The sequence below is a fragment of the Phascolarctos cinereus genome, unplaced genomic scaffold (assembly GCF_003287225.1).
Source record: "Phascolarctos cinereus isolate Bilbo 61053 unplaced genomic scaffold, phaCin_HiC Scaffold_3;HRSCAF=262, whole genome shotgun sequence".
In the NCBI taxonomy this organism is placed as follows: Eukaryota; Metazoa; Chordata; class Mammalia; order Diprotodontia; family Phascolarctidae; genus Phascolarctos; species Phascolarctos cinereus.
Genome location: NW_027555736.1, coordinates 173950316 through 173974563, shown reverse-complemented (window position 1 = coordinate 173974563; position 24248 = coordinate 173950316). Strand labels below are relative to the sequence as shown.

The following is a 24248-nucleotide window of genomic DNA, read 5'->3' as shown; positions in this document are numbered from 1 at the left end:
CTGGGGCGAGCAAGGGAGCAGGGAGTTTCCAAGTGTTAGGCTGGGAAAGAGGGCGCGTCTCCAGACTGAAAGTACAGTAACGATCTCCTTAGTTCCGAAAAAGTTTAACAGAGCACTCCTGCGTTATATGTTGCCTCTCAAATGTATGCACACACCACACAATACACGCACAGACACACCAACATGTACACGTACACATCACACATGAATACGCATACACAACAGTTACACACAAACACACGCCCACAACAATTTTTCCCTTTCCTCTCCTAACACCCTCCCCTTTTTCTCCTCTCCGTTTCTTTTCGCTCTTACTGACTCTTCTGTAGGCCAATGAGCCGAGCCCAAAAGACCACATTTCGTACATAGCTTGTCTTCCTTGGCTTGTCCCTTTTTGGATTATCTTGGCCATTTTTCTCCACTCTGAGCCTAGCACGGTAGCCAACTCATAGTAAGAGCCCATTGATTTCTTATCAAGAACGAGTGCCTGGTGATAGAATCTTTTGTTAATTCTTTTGTTAATTCTTCATCTCCCGTTTTCATTTCATAGATTTTCAGTTCTAAAAGGAACCCTTCTTAAGAGTTCATCTCCCCATTTCCGCATTACTGGAGGACGAAACAGGCCTGTTGCTCAACATCACACAGTGAGTTACTCTTTCTTGTTGTTGTTGCTGTTATCTGGGGAAGGGGTAGGGAGGGATATAAAAGTCTTTGACTTCCAGTCCTGGACTCACTTTGTCTTTCCTCAAAAAAAAAAAAGTTCAGAGTCAGATGATGCCCCCACCCCCAAAAATTTCAGTGAAACAAAATTTTGTATAACTCTGTCTATAGTCCACCTTTTCTCTTCGGAGAGGCCAGGGGCATGCTTCACTCTCAGTCTGTGAACGAGATTGGTCCACCAGTTGGTCTATTTACTAAGTCGTTCAGTATTGTTTTCTCCTTTGTTTTTATGTCATCATCGTGTATATCGTTTTGCTTACTTGGGCTCTGCCTCAGTGTATTCTGGTCTTCCCAAGTTTGTTCTTTATATTAGCTATTTCTTTTTTTTTTCCGGTGAGGCAGTTGGGGTTAAGTGACTTGCCCAGAGTCACGCAGCTAGTGAGCCTTATGTGTGTGTGAAGTCGAATTTGAACTCAGGTCGTCCTGACTGCAGGGCCGGTACTGTATCCACTGCGGCGTACTGTATCCACTGCGCCACCAAGCTGCCCCTGTATTAGGTGTTTCTAAATTAGGTGCAACGCCACCTCATTATATTCACATATACGTGTTTAGCTATTTCTCAATAAGTACACTCAGACTCTTACTTGGTCAGTTAAGGCAAATGTGTAAGGAGTCAGTACGTTGGAAACATCAGTCTTCCTTTAAAGTTGAAGTTAAATGATTTCTTTTTCTGCTTAGTGTCTGGGCCCATTTTCTGAGACTTAAAGGTCATGTTCCCTGCTCTCCGTTATTCTAAGTAAAACATACCTGTGTTTTCTGCAGCAGTATATACCAGGACCTCAAGAAAGGAACTTCTGGTGTGCATCTTTCTTAGGCTTCATATCAGAATTTTAGTACAATCTGTAACCTTGACTTGGGACTGGTCATCAACATAGGCCATATAATGATTACTTACCAGATGTTACAGTTATAGCTGTGGATGAGGAGGAAGGCTGAAAAAGTGGCCCCTAGGCCAACCACTCATTTCTGCCTCCCTCCCATATGCTACAGAAGAAGCATTCATTAAATACTCATTGAACACAAAATAATTGGGAGGAGGAACCAGGAATATGAAGGAGGTGGCATCTGATGTGAGCCTTAAAAGCAGAGGTAGAGATATGGAGAGAGGCTCGGCCCAAATCACTGCAGGAGGAAGAAAAGGACAGATCTGGCCACAAGTAGCAATTGAGGTTGGAGCATGTGAAGGGGAATAATGGTTATATGACTAGGGTTATATAACCATTATAATGGGTTAAGCATTGCCATTTTTATATAAGAGAATAAATTGTAAGTATGCCTATAAGTACAGGCATACTTGGAGGAATTCATTGGTGAAGGATTGAAATTCATTGTTGGATATTTAATTTGCTAAGTACGTATGAAAAGAATAACCTGTATAAACAATTACATATACAAACTATCTCTGTTCTGGATGGCTCTCTCAGAGTTTGTAGAAAAGTTAATATTTAATCCTTCTCTTTATTTGGAAAAATAAGTGAGTAAGCAAGACTTTGCCCCCATTCTCCTCTAGTCAACAAGATTCCTGAACATCACCACAGGAAATATGCAGAGCACCTTTGTTGCTTTTCCAAGAAATTCCCCAAATGAGATTTTTCCATTGACAATAGTATGTGTAAGTTCTAATCCCTGTGCAAGATAAATCACTCAGGCTGGTTTGCTGGGTGTGTGGTAGCAGAGAGACAGGGAAGGGACAAGGAAGCAGGATATACAGGGACTGAGTAACAGTGGAACTATCAAATTGCAAGCTCTGAATATTCATAGTTATGCTAGTTGATGCTTCTGCCCAGAGGGGTGTGTGTGTGTGTGTGTGTGTGTGTGTGTGTGTGTGTGTGTACTCAAGAGCATGTCTGAGCACATTCCTGTGGTGTCCTCCATTTTGACATTCACATTAAGGAAGGAATATATTGGTTGAGTATTTCCAGGCTCCAAGGAATAGCTACTTGGATTGTTCCAGTTACTGCTTCTAATATAAAAGTGGTAACTATTTGTTGTCTGGCCTTTCTAGGAGATCACTGCTTGATATCTTTTTTAGAGCTCAGCTCTTTTTAAAAGTACAGTCATACCTTGGCTTTATTGTGCTTCAAAGATATTGCATTTCACTGATATTGCATTTTTAATAAATTGAAGGTTTATGGCAACCCCATGTCAAGCAAGTCTATGGGTACACTTTGTCCAATAGCATGTACTCACACAGTGTCTCTTGTCACATTTTGTTAATTCTCACAACATTTTAAACCTTTTCATTATTATTCTATCTGTTATGGTAATCTGTGATCAGTGATCTTTGTTGTTGCTATTCTAATTGTTGTTTAAACAAAAAGAAGAGTCAATGGACACAGCAAACTGAATTGTTGTCTTATTTTAAGAAATTGCCACAACCACCTGAACCTTCCCCCAATCAGTTAGCAGCCATCAACATGGATCCCCCATCAATAAAAAGATTACAACTCACTACAGGCTCAAAGCATTTTTTAAAAGTATGTACATTTTTTAGACATAATACTTCTGCATACTTAATAGACTACAGTATAGTATAAATATAACTTTTATATGCACTGGGAAACCAAAAAAATCATGTAACTCACTTTATTGCAGTTGTCTGTAACTGAACTCACAATATCTCTGAGGTATACCTGTATGGAAGTTATTAAAATTTGGACATATATGAGGGCCCATGGTGCCTTTGCCTACCTGAAGAAAAATTTCCCCAATAGTTGCTAGTTAATTTATTTCCCTTTATGCTGTCTAGGCAAAATGGCATGAGAATGTTGTTTGACTGTCAGTTTATTCTGTGTTCAATCTAATAGCATTCATTAATTCACTCAAAAAAACCTTTATTAGCCACCTAATGTATTCAAGTGTGACTTGGGATGAAAAAAATGGAAAAATGGAATAATAACAGTAGTAATGATAATGCAGTGCAACATAAGAGGAAATTGAGTAGTCCAGCATAGCTGGAACATAAACTTGAAGATAAATAAAAAAGTAGTTTGATATAAGGCTAGAAAGGTAGATTGGAGACAAATTGTGGAGGCCTTGAATGCCAGGTAAAGAATGAGCTACTTTTTTTTTTCCTGAGGGCAATGGGGGAGCCATTGAAGATTTTCTGGTAGTTACTGTGATATGAACATATTTGCTCATGAAGAAGATTAAGCTGTCAATTTTTTTTGGTGAATGGAATAGGGGAAAGTCAGTAGGATATCATCACATGTTGATGATATCTAATGAAGATCTCAAAAATCTGGAACATCTAAGTGCATCACCTAAGGTCATCTTCTGTATTGTAAGGCAGTCCCACAGCAGAACCATTATGGTTTATTCAACTTTAATAGTAAGCCAAAGAACTTGATTAGTTGAAAGCAAAGACAATTTTGAAGTCAAATGGAATGGTAAAAAAAATACTAACAAAAAATTCCTTCATAAACCTGGGGCACATTTTTCCATAAATAGCCACATCAGTAGGGAATACACATAGAGAGGCATGTATGTTGGGAATACATATAGACAAGGTACACAAATAGAGAAAATGTGTGTCTAAGGCACATACATAGAGGAGAAAGTTATTCTTTAACATTGTAGGAAGGCCTGGACGTTCATACTGCTTCTGTTAGGACTGCTTATTGTTGATTTCATAGTTTCCACCAAATACTGGTTATAGGCTGGCTATGAAGTCCGTGCCAGATTCTGCTTGACTATAGTCTTTATCTTCAAGGAAAAGTGGGTGCTGCCTTATTCTTTCAGTTAGTACCCTTTTCCAGCTCTTTTAGAAAAGTCAGAAAACCTTGGCCCTAGGACATGTAACAAGTCTCCCTCCCTCTCATTTCTCTAGCAGGAAATAACTAATTTCAGGTGCCAATCTCTTTAGAGTTTAGACCAAAAAGCACGGTCCTCCCAGTTGACTAAGGCTTAAAGCCTTAGTCTTTTCTTTGAATTTCTCTTCCCCCTGAGGACTTTGAGTCAGAGAACTCTTTCTAATTGATGGTAAGCATTCCATACACTTCCCAAATTTTAATATCTGAAGGTCAAACTATTAACAAAGTAATGATTATTTGTGGAATAGTTACCAAATAATTCTAATTCTCAGAATTCACTGGTTTCCGTAAACCCTAAGTCTCTTGTGTTTACCCATGTAGATGAGTGGGTGGAGAAAAGTACAGAAGGACAATGCCAAGTCTAGAGGTCCAAGGTCATTTTCTCTGCTATTGGCTGAGTTGCATTCCTGGCCCCTTCCTATGCTTGCAACCAGACTTCCTGATCATAGCTTCAGGGACCTTTGGGAATTGTAGCACAAAGAGGATAGTATAAGTTCTGTTACTGGGTGGGGAAGATTCACAATACTTGAGGGAAATGAGAAAGAAGAAGTGAGAAAGGCAATGACTAAATAGGAAAAACAGAGAGAGACTAACTCTGGGAGCTGTTGATTTGGTTAGAGCTCTTCTGTTCATTGTTCAAAGTCTGGGGAAGGGCTGTGTGCTGTAACAGACTGAGGCTACTGGTAATTGTCAATCCTTTGGATCAACTCAAGGACAGTGGAAGCTTAACTCCTTCTCCATCCTCTCCCAGAACCTGTAGCAGGCAGAGACCTCTAATTACTTTAAGCTGTTTTTTTCTTTTTTTGAAAAAAAAATTATTTTGAACTTGAAAAACACTATTCTTATCCCTCAAAATGAGCATTTCTATATGCAAAGGTGTAATAGAAAAATAGGATTCTATATCAAACTGTTAATTTCAATTCCATACTGCTCGTGCTTTAAAAATTTATTTTATTTTAATTTATGAAATAAAACAAGCATTTTTGTAACATAGGATCAAAAAGATTGCACATGAAACTGCAAATCTATTATGTATGGCTTGTTACTCCTTTTAAATATATAATGATTATCATGTAAATTATAAATCAACTTTTTAGTTGAGTCTTTAGGATTTCCAAGTATATCATCAAATCACCTGTGAAAAGGGAGAGTTTTATTACCTCATTCCCTATTCTGATTCCTTCTATTTCTTTTTCCCCCCTATTATTGCTATTGTTAGGATTTCCAGTACAATACTGAATAATATTTGTGACAATGGGCATCCTTGTTTCACACCTGCTCTTACTGGGAAGGCTTCTAGCTTATCTTCATCACAAATGATGCTTGCTGATAGTTTTGGATTTTTTTTTATCAATTTAAGGAAAAAAATCCATTTGTACCTATACTTTCAAGTGTCTTGAATAGAAATGGGTATTATACTTTGTCAAAAGCTTTTGCTGCATCTTTTGATAAAATCATAGGATTTTAAAAACTTTTAATATTGATATAATCAATTATGTTAATAGTTTTCCTTATGTTAAACCATCCCTAATACAAATCCCGCTTGATCATAAAGTATAATCTTTGCAATATATTCTTGTAATATTTTAGCTAGCATTTTATTTAGGATTTTTGCATCCATATTCATTAATGAAATTGTCTATAATTTTCTTTCTCTGATTTGACTCTTCCTGGTTTAGGTATCAGTATCATATCTGTTTCATAAAAGGAGTTTGGTAAGATCCCTTCTTTGCCTATCATTTCAAATAATTTATTTAATATTGAATTAGTTAAATTACTTTAAATATTTGATAGAATTCATTTGTTAATCTATCTGGTCCTGGTACTTTTTCTTAGGAAGCCCATTTATGGCCTGTTCAATTTCTTTTTCTAAAATGTGTTTATTTAGGTATTCTATTTCCTCTTCACTTAAATTGTTAAATTTATTGGCATATAATTTAGCAAAATAACTCCTTATAATTACTTTAATTTCATCTTTGCTAGGGTATGTTTATCCTTTTCATTTTTAAAATTTGTGATTTGATTTTCTTCTCTTTTTAAAAAAAATTAATGGTTCATCCATTTTACTGATTTTTTCACAAAATCAACTCCTAATTTTATTTATTAATTCATTGGGTTTTTTACACTCAGTTTTGTTAGTCTGTCCTTTTATTTTTAGGATTTCCAATTTAGTGTTTAATCGGGGATTTTTAGTTTGCTCTTTTTCTAGTTTAATTGCATGCCCAATTAATTGGTCTGCTCTTTCTCTATTTTATTGACGTAAGTAACTAGAGATAGACACTTTCCTGATTACTGTTACTATCCCATAGGTTTTGATATGTTTGTGTCATTATTGTCATTCTCTTTAATGAAATTAATTTAATGAAATTCTTTAAGATTAGGTTATTTATTCTCTAACTAGATTTTAATCTATGTTTTGACATTCTCCTGTTAAATGTAATTTTTATTGCATTGTGATCTTCAAGGGATACTTTCTGCTTTTAACTATAAAATTTTCGTGTCCTAATATAAAGTCATTCTTTGTAAAGGTACCATGAACTAGTGAGAAAAGGGTGCATTCTTTTCTATTTCCATTCAGTTCTCACCAGATATCTGTCACATCTAGCTTATGTAAAATTCTATTCACTTGTCTGACATTTATTTTTTTTGTTAGATTTGTCTAGTTCTGACAGGGGAAGATTAAATTCCTCCACTGTTATAGTACTACTATCTATCTCCACATGTAATTCATTTAACTTTTCTTTTAAAAATTTAGGTGCTATAGTGTTAGGTGCCTATGGGTTGGTATTGATATGGTTTTATTGTCTATGGTAACCTTTTATCAAAATGTAGTTATCCTGTTTATCTCTTTTAGCTATAACTTAGTCTGAGATCATGATAGCTACCCCTGCCTTTTTTGCATCAGCTGAAGCATAATAAATTCTACTTCATCCTTCCATTTTAACTCCATGTGTATCTCTCTTTCTTAAATGTGTTTCTTGTAAACAACATATTATTGGATTCTGATTTTTAAATGCATTTTGCTACCCATTTCCATTTTATGGGTGAGTTTATCCCATTCACATTCAAAGTTATAATTACTATTTGTGAATTTCCCTCCATCCTATTTTTGCTTTCTATTGTCCTTCTTAGCATTTCTTTTTACTCTCTCCCTATTACCTTATCAGCTCCCTGAACTCCCCCATTCCTCATTTTACTCAACCCTCTAAGATTCTCTCCTTTATCCTCCCCCCCGCCAACTTTCTAAATCTTAATCTGCATACCCTTCTAAAAGTCCCTCCCTTATCCTGTTCCCCAATCCTCTTTTTTCTTTATAAATTTAGAAGACTTTTGTACCCTTTTAGAAGTATATATTATTCCCTCTTTAACCCAGATCTAGAGTAAGGTTCCAGCACTACCTACTTCCTCTGTGTTAGTTCTTCCTTTCATCTCCCATTTGTAAAAGATAATTGCTCCTTTTTACCTTTTCCTTCCCAGTTTTTTTTAGAATCACCCCATCATACTTAACTCAAACCAAATCTTTCTTTCAAACTACCTTAGTAATGATGACAGTCTTAAGAATATTGATAACATTTTCATATATAAGAAGTAAACAGTTTGATCTCAATGAGTCCCTTATAATTAGTCTTTAATGTTTTCCTTATATTTCTTCTGGATCTTTTATATCAACTTTTCATTTAGTTCCGTTGTGGTTTTTTTGTCACAAATATCTGAAAGTCTTTCAGGTTGTTAAATGTCCTTCTCTCCCCTCCCCTACCCCATTCAGGATTATATTCAATTTTGCTGGGGAAGTTATTCTTGGTTGCAACCCCAGCTTTTTTGCTCTTTGAAATATGTTCCAAGATTTATGGTCTTCTAGTGTAGAAGCTGTGAAATCCTGATTGCATTTCTGCAGTATTTAAATTGTTTTTTTTTTCTTGTTGGTTGCAATATTTTCTCCTTAACCTGAGAGTTTTGAAATTTGGCCATGACATTCCTGTAAGTTTTCTTCCTGGGATCTTTTTCAGGTAGTGAATGGTAGTTTTTTTCCTATTTCTACTTTATCTTCTTGTTCTAAATTTCAAGGCACTGTTCTTTAATAATTTCTTGTAATAGTATATCAAGATCCTTTTTTATAATAATTTTCAGACATTACAACAATTCTTACATTATCTCTCCTTGATCTGTTCTCCAGATCATTTGTTTTTCTAATGAGATGTTTCAGTTCCTCCTCTATTATTTCTAGTTTTATCATTTTGGGGTGTTTTATAATGTCATTCTATTCCCCTTGTCCAATTCTAGTTTTCCTTTTTCTTTTTAAATTAACATGTGGTTTTCTTTTTTGGTGAGGCATTTGGGGTTAACTGATTTGCCCAGGGTCACACAACTAGGAAGTGTTATGTGTCTGAGGCTGGATTTGAGCTCGGGTCCTCCTGAATCCAAGGCCATTGCTCAATCCACTGCGCCACCTAGCTGCCCCCCAATTCTAGTTTTCAAAGAGTTATTTTCTTCCTTAAGATTTTGGACCTCTTTTCCCAATCGGTTAATCTTTTCATAATTTTCTTGGATTACTTTCCCCCCCTTATTTTTCCTTAATATCTCTTATTTGATTTTTGAATTCCTTTTTAAGTTGTTCCAAGAACTCTTTTTGGGCTCGTGACCATTTGATGCTATTCTTTGGAATAGAAGTGGCTTTTTCTTTTTTAAACTCACTATCTTCCTCTGAATATGAACCCAGGTCTTCTTTTACACCATAGTAGCTATCTATGGCCAGGTTCTTTTTCTTTTGCTTACTTATTTTTATTTTTATTGTTTATTTTTAGCAGCTTCTCATTATAATCAGGTTTTAATCCCAAATTGTGGGTAATGATGCCCCAGGCCTAAGGTCCTCCTTACTGTTATTTTCTGAATTCTGTCCAGTAGGCTCAACTTTAGACCCTCCTCTCTTCCCCTAAGCCACAGTTAGGTCTCTAGCCACACTGTCTCAACAATGTTCTTGTTTCCTGCAGGGTACTGCAGTCACCAGGCCTGTATGCTCACTCTTTCTCACCCATGGCCACAGACTGGTCAGCACTGCTACATGCTTTTAAAGGAAATATGTAATAATCTCAACCCATTACTTTCAAAACTGTCCTGCTTTGTTTATGCTTCCTTCTGCACTCAAAACAATATTTAAGGGGCTCTCCTCATTTCTTTTTGTTCTTTTTGAATTCCCATCCTTCCCCTCTCTCCACTGAAAACAGGGGGAAAAAATACCTTGAAACAAATGCGACTAGCTAAGCAAACCAAAGCCACACAGTGGCAACATCCAAAAATGTACATCTCTTTCCAGACCTCAAGTATATCACTTCTCTGTCAGGACTTTAGGAATATATTTCACCATCGGTCCTTGGGAAGCATTGGTTATTGTTTTGATCAGTTTTTAAATTGTTCAGAGTTGTTTTTCTTCTCAATTTTGTTGTAAAAATTGTCCTGTTGGTTCTACTCTGCATACCAATGTTTTTTGGAATCACCTCTTTCATCACTTCTGCCAGAACAAAGCATTCCATTACATCTTGTGAAGCGAATTAATATCATGTATGTGACAGATATACTAATAACTGGATATCTCAAGAATTGTCTCTTCTAGCTTGTGAGTTAGAAGCTCACCATGCAGCTTGAAATGATCAATCAAACCTTAACAATACTCACAATCACTGCTTGTGTACCGTAAGTGAAGCAAATCAAAGGCTGTGTAGATCCTATTTCCATCACAGAACTCTGGTTCTGTGCCCTGAGTGGGTGTATATGGGGTGGTCATGACCCCCAAAGACTTGGCTCCAGAATTGTATTGTGGATTTGTGGGCTGGTAGTGTGAAACCACTGTGGTTGGGAAAACAATTATTTGTAATACACCTTCCCCCCTCCCTTCCCATTGTGATTTATGTATATAATCTCTGTTTTCACTTCAGCAAGGTGGAATTCTGATCAGGAGAATTCCTGATTTGCAAATCTGTTCCTTATAATGGAACTAATTAATTAAATGGCTACCTGATTATTGGCACTTTATCTCTGTTCTACTGTTTTGTCTTTCTCAGGTTGCAGACTGGCTCAGTAAAATCTCATTAGCATGCACACACCATAATTTCTTCATATATTCCTCAAGGGTAGAATCCCAACAGTTCTTGAAAATGGATTAATTCAGGGCAGCTAGGTGGCGTAAGCAGGTAGAGCACTGGCCCTGAAGTCAGGAGGGCCTGAGTTCAAATCCAGCCACAGGTCAAACACTTGATACTTACTGGCTGTGTGACCCTGGGCAAGTCACTTAACCCCAATTGCCTAAAAAACAAACAAACAAAGAAAATAGATCAATTTGAATGCCATCCCTTGTGGTCCTTTCTGAATAATAGACAGCTTCTTTACAGTTGATCCTTCTTCATAAATGGTAGATAGACCTGTGTTGTGGATCAGTGGAGATTGAGGAGAAGAAGAAAGTAAGACGATGACAAAGAAAGTGCTAGGGTCTCTACCCAAGAAATAATTACTGACACTGTGATATGTGTCTAACAGACAATAGAGATCTAGTTGTTGTTTGCCTATCTGTTGTAAGCAAATAATCCCCAGCAAGTGATACTCCTGGATTTCTCAGAGCCTCTACTATGTCAGCAACAATTATGTGCTCAGAGAACTTCTTACTAATAATAATCTTTTACCCTTGTATCACACAATATTTTTTGAAGCCCTTTCTTTTACATTGTTTAACATGATGAGATGTTTTCTTTGCTACAAAACAATAGTGGTAGCATCTTTGTAACAGAGTTGCAATAAATGGAAGTTTTTATGCTCTCCATATATCAGAGCCCTCTTCTGAATTTATAAGGCTTTATTGTTCTTCCCTATCTGGATAGAAGTTGGGGGTGGGGGCCAGTAAGGTCCACAAAAGGAGGGAGAGACCCATAGGATAGTAAATAATATATTTCTATAGTCCATTAAGGTTTACAAAGCGCTTTCCTCACAACCTTAAGAGGCAGGTAGTGCTAGCATTATCCCTATTTTACAGATGAGAAAAGTGAGGCTCAGAAGAGTTAAGTGACCCACTCATGATCATAGAGCTAGTAAATATCAAGAAAGTAATAAAGGCACTGGATCAGGAATCAGAGAACTTGGGTTCTACAATTAAGTATGTTACTTAATTGCTCTATGAAACACTCTTTAACTACATGCCAATAGCTATTTGATAAGCTCAGAGCAACTAGAAATATAGTCATGTGCATCTAAAGCAGACAGACCTTCAACCTCCATTCTTGGGAATGCAAGTACCCTCAAGGTCTGTGACCACGTAGGTCAAGTAGCCAGCCTGGAAAGTAGCATAAAGATTTGTATATTTCACACTCCTCAAACATAAAGACCTATTAGAAAGGCTCTCTATCTCTAAAGACAACAGATTTAAGGTGGCTTCTGCAGATAGACCAGATTCTAAGACTCTGTTGGCCATGTTCAACAGATTTTGGCTCTCAGGGCTAATCTCTAAATCACTTTGGGCAGGTTAATATTTCACTCAACCACCCCCAAGAAAGAGGTGAATGACTTCTCTCTTATTTGTACAAATTAAATGCCCTTAGTTTTTCTGTTTCTAATAGAGGTTGGAATTATCAAATCAATTATCCCCACCCCTTGTCTATCTGAAAACTATATAATCAGAATCAAAGGGAGGGAGGAGGTGCCTGAGAGCTCTCTACCAGGGAAGAAACAACTGGAACCCTTCTCTAGTAAGGGAAATTGACTAATTTTTGTAAGACTTCTTTTCTATGGAATAATCTAATCTAAACTAACCTAATCTAACCTATAAATCTGCTTATTTATCATCTACCTATTTATCAATTTATTTATTATTGAATTTATCTATTTTGTCATTCACAGATATTAATGTAATTATTTTGGCTATCTTGGTGGACACGACATGCTGGTGGTTAGTGAGTGTTCTGTGGTTAAGGGATTAGGAATGAGGAAGGATCAAAGTTTGTGACTCCAGACTCATGTTGAGAACTTTTAAGTTATAGAGTTTTGCTCCCTTGACAAAAAAGAAACCAAGAAAAAAAAGGAACAAAATTTCCTTATCTATTTGATTTACATTTAGAAGGATGTCCTATAATGGTTGTCATATCCTTCACCCTCTAGCGGTTGGCAGGAACATCTGATTTGGAGAGATGGTGATGTTTCTGAAGGGCATGGGCCCTCTTTGGCTGCTCTTCATCCTGGGACTTTGGCTGGTTTCACCTTCTTTGACACAAGAAAATAGCAGGGAAAGACACTTCTTGACTCAGCACTATGACTCCAAACCAAAGGGCCGGGATGACCACTACTGTGAAAGGATCATGGTACAGAGAGGTTTGACCCACCCCTGCAAGGACATGAATACCTTCATCCATGGTGATTACCCCAGTATCAAGGCTGTCTGTGAAGATAAAGCTGGGAATCCCTATGCAGGGGGGAGGTTTAGGATAAGCAAGTCACCATTTCAGGTCACCAACTGTGTACATCGAGGAGGGTCCACAAGACCTCCCTGCAAGTACAGGGCCACCTCCGACTTCAGATATATTGTCATTGCCTGTGAGCATGGCTTACCTGTCCACCTTGACCATACTGTCATTGCAAATTAATAAGGCGTTTGGCAACCTAAGACATGAGTGCCCCAAGTGGTATTTAGTTGATACCAATCCTGTATTATGATCACATCCATGATGCCAGCTTTCCAACTTTTTTCTAGTTGATATATAGTTGCATTTTAAAAAATATGCTACTCTTTTCATGCTTCCAGGATCCTAGGCTTGGGATGTTGGTAAATTCCTTTGGCAGGATTGCCAACCTTTGATCTATATGTTTAGTAAGATTGTTGATTTTTGCTAGTTCTGCTTTCATTGTAAGCATTGGAACTCCACACTTCTTCCTTAATGTTATGTCCTTATATGTAAGAGTGTTTATAACACTCATTCTGAGTCTCTTAAAAGTTGAATTGCTCAGTTTCTTCTGTTATCAACTTTTGGGCACCTTGAATAATAAAATATCCCTGAAATCAGTAGTTGCTGGCTCATTGAATATTAAACTCATTTCTCATTCTCATTCACCTGTTTCCTTAGAGGGAAACCAGCAATATGGAAACCTCTTTTTTTACTCTGTACCCTTTTATCAGTATCTTCTAGCAATTGTTGATATGTGAACCTTATAATTCTCTCTGAAGTTAGTGTTGATTGGATACCCTTATCAAAACAGTTTGAAAAAATCCCCATAGTTCTAGATTAGTAGGCAAAGAATTTGGGTGAGTGAGGACATTGCTCATCGCATAACCTTGGATGACACAAGAAGAATATCCCCATAGGCTGCTGAGAAACTGCCCAAGAGATCTCTGTGATAGCCCTGCCCTATTGACAGACCTCAAATTGATTGTGGAAGATAGAGAAATGACTTAATGTTTTTTGAAATTCTAAGAATCTTCTCATCTCTAGTTCCTTAGAAGCATGGATTCTGTTGAAACCCATTAGCTTCCTGAGAGAGCAGAAAGAAGAGGCTTTCTAAATGTTGAATGTTAGGAAATCTACTATTATGCAAACCTTCACCATCAGGGATGGTAGCAAAAATCTCTCAAAGAAGAATTATATCACGGTCAAATTCTAGAACATTTTCATTCATTGCTATCTCCCTGATTTGGGACTCAGTTGGTATTATATAGGCCATTGCTATTGTCAAAGACAGAAAGAACAAGATATATAGGTCATTAAAAAGGGAAAAACAGATACGTGTTTATTCCCATATTAAAATCACTCTAGCTTTAATGTCTCTCGACCACCTCAAATAGCCCACTTATGACATTAATAACTTCGATCTATTTGGTGACACACTGGAGATTCATAAGTAGTTTTTGTCATGGGATGGAAGTACTTCTTTGTCTACTTAAGGGGCTAAATGGAAGGTAGCTATCTTGAGGACACTCAGCTACAGGACACATTCAGTTGGAATGTTCAATTTTACATAACCAAATGCTCTATACACAGTGATATGCCAATTTAGCAGCTCAAGTGATTGTATATTAGACCAGAGTCATGGAAGTTATCAAAATCCTTCTTATCACAGTTTTGCTGTGCCTTCCTGGCCCTGCAATGAGAACAGAGGATTCCAAGATATTAAATTACTTGAAAAAGAATGAGCTCAAGAAAGGAGATTGTATGCAAAGTTGACAGGAGATATATCCTTAGGAGCATCGTTCATAGCTGGAAAAAATCACAACTTACATAAATGTCTTTCTCATGTTCCAGAAAACAGGGGCTTTGTGAAATACAAGAGGCCTTTGCTATATAATTTCCAAGGCTCATAATGGCCATAATGATTGCACAGTGAATGTATCCTGAGGACGAAATGCAACAAAGTATGGATTGATTCTCTGCTGCTTGTGCTAATTTTGGCTCAATAATTAACAAGAAAACAGAGGTTTTTCACCAGCTAGTACTATACCATGTGGAAACACTGGTTTTAGAAAATGGAGGAATTTTGAATGCTGTGGATAAGTTCATTTACCTTAGCAGTATACTTTCTAGAGATGTACACATAGATGATGAAGTTGATGCACACAGTGCCAGAGCTAGTTCAGTGTTTGGAACACTCCAAAGGAAAGTGTGGGAGAGAAGAGGTATTAGATTGCCTACCAAACTGAAGGTCTACAGAGCCATTGTGCTGACCTCATTGTTGTATGCCTGTGAAACCTGGATAGTATACCAGGGCCATGCCAGGAAACAGAATCAATTCCAGATCACCTGGACAGATAAGTTTCCAAACATTAAGGTCCTTTCTGGAGCTGACCTGCCAAGCATTCAAACTCTACTCCAGAGAGCATAACTGATGGGATGGCCATGTTGTTCAAATGCCAAACATATGTTTGCCCAAAAGACTATTTTATGGAGAACTCACACAAGACAAGTGCTCACATGGAGGTTGAAAGAAGCAATACAAGGACACTTTCAAGGTCTTTATGAAGAACTTTGGAATCAATTATGAGACATGGGAGACACTGGCATAGGACCACCCAGCATGGTGGACCTGCATCAAAGAGGGCACTGTGTTCTATGAACAAAGTAGAATTGCAGTAGCTCAAAAGAAATGTAAGATTCAAAAATTTAAAGACATCTCCACTCCAAATGTTCATATGGGATATTTTTGCCTGACCTGTGGTAGAGCCTTCCAAGGTCATATTGGTCTGATCAGTCGCACTGGACACATTGTACCTTGACTCCAACATAGTAGTGTCATTTGGGTCCTCTTCAATAATGAAGGACAACAACTGACCAACCAACTATATAATCTCCTAGGCTCTTTTCAGCTCTAACATACTATAGGCTTTGAATAGAGAAAGCATTTTGATGCAAGTTTTTTTTAAGCAGACTCACTAGTAATTTTATTCAGATATAAGAGAGGGAAGAAATGATGTGTTTTTGCCACCTAAGGCTAAAACTTTCTTTTTTTAATTGAGGGGCAGTGAGGTCTAGTGAAGACAGGCCTAGGCTAAGGTTTGATGACAGGCATACTTTGCGGTGGTCTTGGGACCAATTTCCAGAATTTCAGTCAGAGGCAGATTAATATGAAATCTGGAAGATGGCCCAAGGTACAGATCATTTGGGAGGCCCCATCGCTCTATTTTATTTTACTGCATTATAAATCATTACTGAGCATAAGGATAATCCCTTTTAACTGAGTTGTACCACTTTTTCTTAATCTACTCTTGATTTCCAGTTACTTCCCTTTGAAATTCCAGGCTGGAAATGGACATTGATCCCATTCCTCCCCAAAATGGGATTTCTCCTCATCTTAAGTACCATTTTTTTTTGTGGTGAGTTAACAAAAGGCCCAAGATTATGGATTTTATCTTCATATGCACCAGCTAGGTCTTCTTCATGGTCAGGTGTCACAAAAAGGCATGAGGTAGCTAAGTGGTATAGTGAATAGAGCACCAGGCCTAGAGTCTGGGGTGAGATAGACCTGAATTCAAATTCAGCCTTAGACACTATACTGTATTATACTATGCTATACCCTGGGCAAGTCACTTAACTTTTTTGCCTTAGTTTCCTCATTTGTAAAAATGAGGATAATAATAGTATCTACCTTATAGGATTATTGTGAAGATCAAATAAGATAATGATTGCAAAGTGTTTAGCATAACATCTGGCACTTAGTAAGTGCTATATAAATGCTGTTGTGCAGTCATTTCAGTCATGTCTGACTCTCCACGACCGCATTTGGGGTTTTCTTGGCAAAGATACTGGAGTGGTTTGCCATTTCCTTCTCCAGCTCATTTTACCCATGAAGAAACTGAGACAAAAGGATTAAGTGCTTTGCCCAGTGTCACACAACTAGTAAGTGTCTGAGGTGGGATTTGAATTCATGAAGATGAGTCTTTCCTACTCCAGCCCCATCCCTTCCCACCATCTAGTTGCCCTAATTATGTAAATGTTAGCTATTATTATTATTATTAGTTTAAAAAGGTCTAGGATAAGAGACAGTGGATAGGGAAATATAAATGTAACTGTTACTGAAAACTCAGAACAAAATAATGCCCTGAAGAGGCTTCTAGGTGGTAATAGAGTACTGGACTGGAGTCAGGAAGACCTGAGTTCCAATCCTGCCTAACATTTGAACTGCCTGAAGTTACCAGTTGGGACTCTCTACAAGTCACTTAACCATTGCTTGCCTCAGTTTCCTCATTGGGGATAATAATGACACTTACCTTCCAGGGTTGTTGTGAGGATAAGATGAGATAATATTTGCAAAGTACTTTATAAACCTTAAAGTGGAATAGAAGTGCTGTTATTATTATTGAATTGGAGTCATAAGCCTCTCTGGGCATTGCTATTTGTGTTACTTTAGACCTAAGTCACTTTTCTTTTCTGAGCTTCCATTTCCACATTGGTGAAAAATGGTGGTGCTGTCTGCTTTGCCTAGCTCACAAATTTGTTTTGGAAACCAAATGAGGTTTTGAGCTTTAAGAATGAATGTCACTGTTTTCCTCAATGTGTGGAGATTAAGGTACAAAAGCAAATACCAGTATTGGGAGAATGAGTTCAGATATAGAAGTGGGAAGGGATGAGAGCAGAAAAAGTTAAAAAAAAAATAGGATTCTTGAAAGTACATGAAGAGGCAGATGGGGACCATGAAGTATGACTCTTTATCATCATCAGAAAGTCTGACAGCTTCTTACCTGAGGAGTTGATAAGAAAAGCTGTTTCAGTTCTTTCTTAGGCAGCTAGCATTGATAGGCAGATAGATGGCACAGTGGATAGAGTGTAGTACTTTAATTTAGGAAGGCCTGAGTTCAAATCTTGCCTCAGATACTTACTAACCATATATCCCTGGGAAAGTTGTATCTTTCCTAGTCTCAATTTCCTCTCTGTAAATTGGGGATAATAATAGCATTTACATCACAGGACTGTTGTGAGGATCAAATTAATTAATGTATGTAAAGTGCTTTGAAAACCTCAAAGTGCTATGTAAATGCTAGTTATTACTTAGCAGATTGTATTACCACAATTCATCTTGAAATTCTCCTCTTATTTAGTGCCATTGCTGGCATAAGAGGTACTTTCAATATTATTACCCACATTGTTCATTCCTTAATTTCTTCATTCAATAAGGATTGCTCAATCATTGCCATATGCAAGGCACTATGTTGGGATAGTGTGTGTGTGTGTGTGTGTGTGTGTGTGTGTGTGTGTGTATGTGTGTGTATGCACACGTGTATACAGACCACACTGATTAACAAGATTTACAAAGGGCCTGTTTTTTATTGCCTTTGAGAGGATATCAAAGGAAAAAGAAAACTGAAATCAAAATTTGGCTTTATTGTCTTTTTATACTCCATCTCTGCTTTGAACTTCAATTAAGTCCGTCACTCATAACAAGATAAAAATTTGTGTGACTGTGAAAACTCAACATGCCTATACTTTGTGAGCTATTAATCCACTCCAATTCTTGGAACTAGGAGATTGTAAGGAATTAAGTACTCCCTAAAGAACACAGTAGTCAAGGAGTAGTTACATATACAAGAACCAGCCAAGTAGCCTTTCGGTTTCATAAAGGTATTACGTATGTCTATCTTTTAGTCACACATGATGCTTTTTTTTTTCAGGACCTGACCAGGAGGTTTTATCAGGGTCATCTGCAGCAATTTCAACAAACAAAGGTAAACTGGAGCCTTGCTCCCAGACCTAGATCATTGTAGGACCGTTAGTACTTAACTTCTCCTAAATGAAACTCTGCCTTTGGATGAAAAGAGTGTTTGGAAACTGAATCATTTTGGGAACGATGCTGTGAAAAAGAGAAGCAAGAATAGCAATATCTGTGAATAGGGGAGGTAGCTGATGGAGATTCACAGGATAACGGAGTATTAGAGATTAGTAGAATATGAGCTCCCTGAGGGAAGTGACTGTGTTTTTTACCTCTTCATATTCTCAGCTCTTAGCATAATGCCTGGTACAGAGTTAGCATTTAATACACGTTTGTTGATTGATGAGAGAGGAAAACAACCTTAAAGATGACCTAGACTAGGAATTCTTAACTTTTATGTGTGTTATGAGGTTCCTTTTGTGGCAGGGAAGCCTATGAACCCCTTCTCAGAATAATTTTTAAAATGCATTAAATAAAATATGTAGAGTAATAAAAGAAAAATGATACTGAAATAAAGATGTAACTGTTTTTCCATTCAAGTTCATGGAGGACTTGAAACCTATGGTTACTGATCCCTGGTTAAGAACCACTGGTCTTGGGGCAGCTAGGTGGCACAGTGGATAGAGCATCGGCCCTGGAGTCAGGAGGACCTGAGTTCAAATCCGGCCTCAGACACATAATATTTCCTAGCTGTGTGACTCTGGGCAACCCCAATTGCCTCACTTAAAAAAAGAAAAAAGAACCAGTGATCTAGAACACCTAGGAAATGAAAGCCTAAAGAAGAACTTGGTATGTGAGAGGGGAGAAGTTGAATACGGAAGTATAGAATAGGGATATTTTATCTTTTGGTAAGGGATGGGCAGTTCATCCTCCATCCTTACATTCTACTCTCCTGCCTCTTGCTTTGTTCTCTTTTTAGGGGCCCCTAGATAGGCAGAAGATAATGGCCATGCAGGGAATCCGATCATTGCTGCTGCTGTTGGCCTTGCTTGGCCTGTGGCTGGTGCAGCCCTCTTCTGGCCAGAGTCGGAGGTACCAACAGTTCCTGCGACAGCATGTGGACCCTTACAGTGAAGGTGGTGATGCTACGTATTGCACCCAGATGATGCATAAGAGGCGGATGACTGTGCAAAAGTGCAAGCCTGTTAACACTTTCATCCATGAGGACATTTGGAACATCAACAGTATCTGCCATACCACTGCCATCAAATGCAAGAATGGCCAAATGAACTGCCATGAAGGCATCATGAAGATCACAGATTGCAGAGTGACAGGTGGCTCTACTTCTCCAAACTGTAGGTACCGGGCCATGGCCAGAACCAGGCATGTTGTCATTGCCTGTGAGAATTCAGAGCCTGTGCACTTTGATGGGTAAGACCCATCCTGCTGGCTTTACCCTCAGCCAAAATTCCCACTTTCTTGTTGTCTGCTAGTGAAAGATGGGAACTGTCCTGGGCCCTATTCCCTAAAATCCTTTGCTTATTCTCCTATAACTAGTTCATGGCTTTGCATACTTTGACCCTAAAGGAAGAGAAACAAAGTCTGCAAAAGAGCTGGGTTATATCCCCTAACATCCCCTATATCCTCCTTGTATAGTTGTGGAAGGGTTAAATCTTCTTTTTCCTATCCTCTTGACAGGAGAAAGGATGAATAGTGATACCTTCATATGTATATGTCACATCTTCTTTCCAAAACATTTTTTAATATGTCATTTCATCATGTGATTGTCATAATACCCCCAATAACACTAATGTACCAGAGATGTCACATACTAGGCCCATGGGCCACATGTAACCTGTAACACTCCTGAGTGTGGACAAAACTAGATTAAAATGTAATTGGGAAATATTTAATAAAATAAATAAGAATACAATAAAACATAGATAATAGTACACTCTAAAACTAAGTCAGTATGAGGCCTGCAGGATTCTTTTTTAATGATATAATGGCCCTCGTTTCTATTTGAGTTTGATACCACCGTTAGCAGACTATGTTGTGTCTAAAGTTTTTACTAAGCACTTTCTGAGCTTCATAACGACTCAGTAGGCATCATTCCCATTCCTATTTTATGGCTGAGGAAACTGAAGCTGAGAGAAAGTCCATGGTCACACAAATAGTTGTTGGAGGCAGATTTTGAATCCTGGTCTGTCTTGACTTTAAGTGTAAACCTTTTCCCATTACACCATGAACCCAAGGAATATTACTATTCTCATTTGAATGATGGAGAACCTGAGGCCCAGAGTGGTCAAAAGGTTAGTTAGTGGTGGTTTAGCCAAGCATAGACTATAGATCTGCTAGCTTCTAAGCTCATTCCGTCTTTACTACAATGAGACAAGTGCCAGAACGCTGGTTCTTCTTAGTAGCCAAAGAAAACCAGTTGCAGTGGGAGGCCTTCATTAACTTTGGAGTTAGGACAGTGGAAAGATTTGGACCCCATCAGTTTCAATCTGAATTAGGATAGGATCAAGTGACCAGACTAAATTTCCTTTTTTCCTCTTCCCAAGCCTGGAAATTACTTTAGTGAGTTAGAATCATATATTAAAAGAGCAATATAACCTCAATATTCTGTTAGAGATCTTGGCATGACTGAATTTCTCTCTGTGTTATAAAAGACTTTAATTTGTAACTGTGAGGCACCAGCTATATTTGGGACAAGTAGGGTTATTTATTTTTCTCTTCCCTTAACCTCAATACTCACAAACCTTAAGCCTCCCTGGCTAGCTACCTCCCCATTCCAAATGAACTGCTAAGGCTTAGGTCATAAGGCCCATCCATGTTTCCCAGGGGACTCATGATAAACTTTACAGTCAGTTTTTTGTGTCCTGGCAATAATCAGCTCTGGAGGCCCCAGAAGTACTGTGGATGTAACAAAAGCACAAATTTATCACCGGAAGCCTGCCACCTGATTATTTGAGTATAGGATGCCCTGAGGGAAGTTTGTCATATGTGTGTGTATACACACATGTGTGTGTACGCGTGTGGATGTTCTATGATTCTTATATTCATTGACAGATTCCCTTATTGGGAATGAAGGAAGTACCCCCTGCTGATGTACTACTAAACTCAGCTTAAAGTCAGTCTAACATCAGTGCTTCTAGTATAATTTCAGGGGATTATTTGAGTCTCTTCTCTCTGGATCTCTCACTGAGTCCGCTCTTGCAGCCCATAGAAAAATAAGATTATTGGAGGCTTTCCAGAGAAGCCAGCTTTCCTTAGGGTACACACAGAAAGCTATAGGCCCCTACAATTCCAACCTTCCAGACAGACCATACTGGGTCTCATGTCCCTGGGTAACTGAGAGTGGAACCCAACACGACTGTGGGCTGTGGTCGTGAGGCTGAGTCCCGAGCCCCTGTCGCTAAACACCAGACTATTCTCCTTAGCAGAACCGTAAGGGCTGCTTCAACAGTCATGTGTCCTGAACAACTTCCAGTCAAAAGGACTTATATAATGACTTATATGACCTTAAATGACAAACAGTGGCAGCTTCTCAAAGGCTAGTAATGAAGGACAGTCTATTTACTATGTCAGGGAAGGAAGGAAAAAAGCATTTATTAAGTACTTGCTATGTGCGAGGCACTGTGTTAAGTGCTTCACAAATATTATCTCTTTGGGTCTTTACAACATGGTGCTGTTATTATCTCTATTTTACACTGGAAAAAACTGAGGCCGATAGAGGTTGTGACTTGCCTAGGGTCATACAGATAACAAATATCTGAGGCAGGATTTGAATTCAAATATTCCTGAGTCTAGACCCAGCAGTCTGTCGGCCGTGCTGCCTAGCTGCTTCAGGTGGGAAATGGTAATCCCTCGATCTAGAGGTTCTTGTTTAGTATCATTCTGTTCTAATAAGATAATGTGTCTAGGTCCCTCTTGCTACTCTCTGTCTCCCTACCCCACCCACAATCTGCCGATACTGCATTTGGAGATGCAGATTTATAGGAATGCAAGGGAGGAGGTGTGACAGGAACTTTAGAGACTAATTGGCCCAAATGTCTTCATTTACAGATGAAAAAAATGAGGACTAGTGATGGGGAGTGATTGCTCAAGATCATGCACATAGCAGGTAGTACTTTGGTGATTCCAAAACCGGCCCTGTGGGACTCGGTCCGGTGTTCTTTCCATCCCATCATTTTGACTCATAGAATGTTTGAGTGAACAAGGACATTAGAGATGATCTATAAAACCTCTCATTTTAAAGATGAGATTTGGGAGGTACGTAACAACAATAGTAATAACAATGACAACAATAATAATGACTAAGATTTACCAAGTGTTTTAAGGTTTGAGGCCAAATTTGAACTCAGAAAGATCAGTCTTTCTGCTTCTGTGTGTGTGTGTGTGTGTGTGTGTGTGTGTGTGTGAGAGAGAGAGAGAGAGAGAGACAATTGGGGTTATGTGACTTGCTCAGGGTCACACAGCTGGTAAGTGTGTGAGGCCAAGATTTGAACTCAGGTCCTCCTGACTCAAGGGCCAGTGCTCTATCCACTGCACCACCTAGCTGCCCCTAAGATCCGTCTTCCTGACTCCAGGCCCAGAACTCTGTCCACTGAACCTTGATTTCAAAAGTCCCATCTAGGTTTAAGGCCTATGGTACTTGTTTACTAGGAAAAATCCTAGGGAAAAAGGTTCATCCTATCTTAGGAACGGGTCCTTTGGGGCTTAGGGAATAGATGGATGTCTCTATGTTGTATCTTTTCCCCATCTTTTTTTTTTTGGCTAGGCAATGGGGTTAAGTGACTTGCCCAGGGTCACACAGCTAGTAAGTGTTATGTGTCTGAGGCCAGATTTGAACTCAGGTCCTCCTGAATCCAGGGCTGGTGCTGTAGCCACTGTACCACCTAGCTGCCCCCTCTTTTCCCCATCTTTCAAACATTCCAAAGACTACCACATGTAAGACAGGGGTGAGGATATTGTTCAACAACTAAAGATATCCTAATCAAAATTATTCCCCTGTATTTCTTTTATTTTCATTCTACTCCTTTTTGGGAAACATGGTTTCTCACAAAGACAGAACCACAGCTATTGTAAACCACAGTTACCTTAATCTCCTCCTCTCTTAGTCATCTTTATGGTATTACCAATCATTAATCTAGCAAAAGATCCTGAACTAGGCTTCAACAGCTTATATGAATAGCTGGGCAGGGTTTGGTAAAAAGTTGTTCTTGGCACTGCCTATATGTTCTTAACAATGGGCATTGTTTTTTCAGTGCTAGTCACCTAGATTATCTTTTTATGTCCAGAAACCTCCAAGGGTTTGCTGATTATAAATCATATTAAAAAATAATACTTCTAATGGTTTACCAAGGGAGTTAGATAACAGTTTGTTGTCTCTGCAAATGGCATCTTCTCCCAATATATTATTATTATTATTATTATTATTATTATTATTATTATTATCTCTTTTACAAAGGAATATTTACTTCAAAGGTGTAGCAAGAACAAACATACATTTTCTCCCCTCTAAATTTCCTACACACCACCTGTCTTTGGACAGGAGAAGGGGATTCCAGTTTAACTCAGTGCTACATAGCATTAGTCCCATTAAGTTCC

General features: G+C 38.2%; 2 protein-coding genes across 8 annotated transcripts; both read left to right on the top strand.

The window, feature by feature from the left end:
* Positions 1-551: 551 nt before the first annotated feature.
* Positions 552-13566, top strand: ANG (angiogenin). 4 transcript variants are annotated; one of them, XM_021000661.2, is made up of 3 exons: positions 589-644; positions 6212-6247; positions 12669-13566. In XM_021000661.2, the coding sequence occupies exon 3, from the start codon at positions 12698-12700 to the stop codon at positions 13148-13150; it is 453 nt and encodes a 150-aa protein (XP_020856320.1). In that variant the 5' UTR covers positions 589-644; positions 6212-6247; positions 12669-12697; the 3' UTR covers positions 13151-13566. The 4 variants fall into 4 exon arrangements, with proteins under 4 accessions (XP_020856273.1, XP_020856320.1, XP_020856392.1 ...); XM_021000614.2 differs by lacking the exon at positions 6212-6247 and having other exon boundaries at positions 552-644; XM_021000733.2 differs by lacking the exons at positions 589-644; positions 6212-6247 and adding an exon at positions 12189-12259.
* On the top strand, positions 561-20601 carry LOC110218262 (ribonuclease 4). Of its 4 annotated transcripts, XM_021001052.2 has the most exons (4): positions 597-644; positions 6212-6247; positions 18658-18711; positions 19615-20601. In XM_021001052.2, the coding sequence occupies exon 4, from the start codon at positions 19639-19641 to the stop codon at positions 20068-20070; it is 432 nt and encodes a 143-aa protein (XP_020856711.1). In that variant the 5' UTR covers positions 597-644; positions 6212-6247; positions 18658-18711; positions 19615-19638; the 3' UTR covers positions 20071-20601. The 4 variants fall into 4 exon arrangements, with proteins under 4 accessions (XP_020856562.1, XP_020856711.1, XP_020856641.1 ...); XM_021000903.2 differs by lacking the exon at positions 6212-6247 and having other exon boundaries at positions 561-644; XM_021000982.2 differs by lacking the exons at positions 597-644; positions 6212-6247 and adding an exon at positions 12193-12259.
* Positions 20602-24248: the final 3647 nt, after the last annotated feature.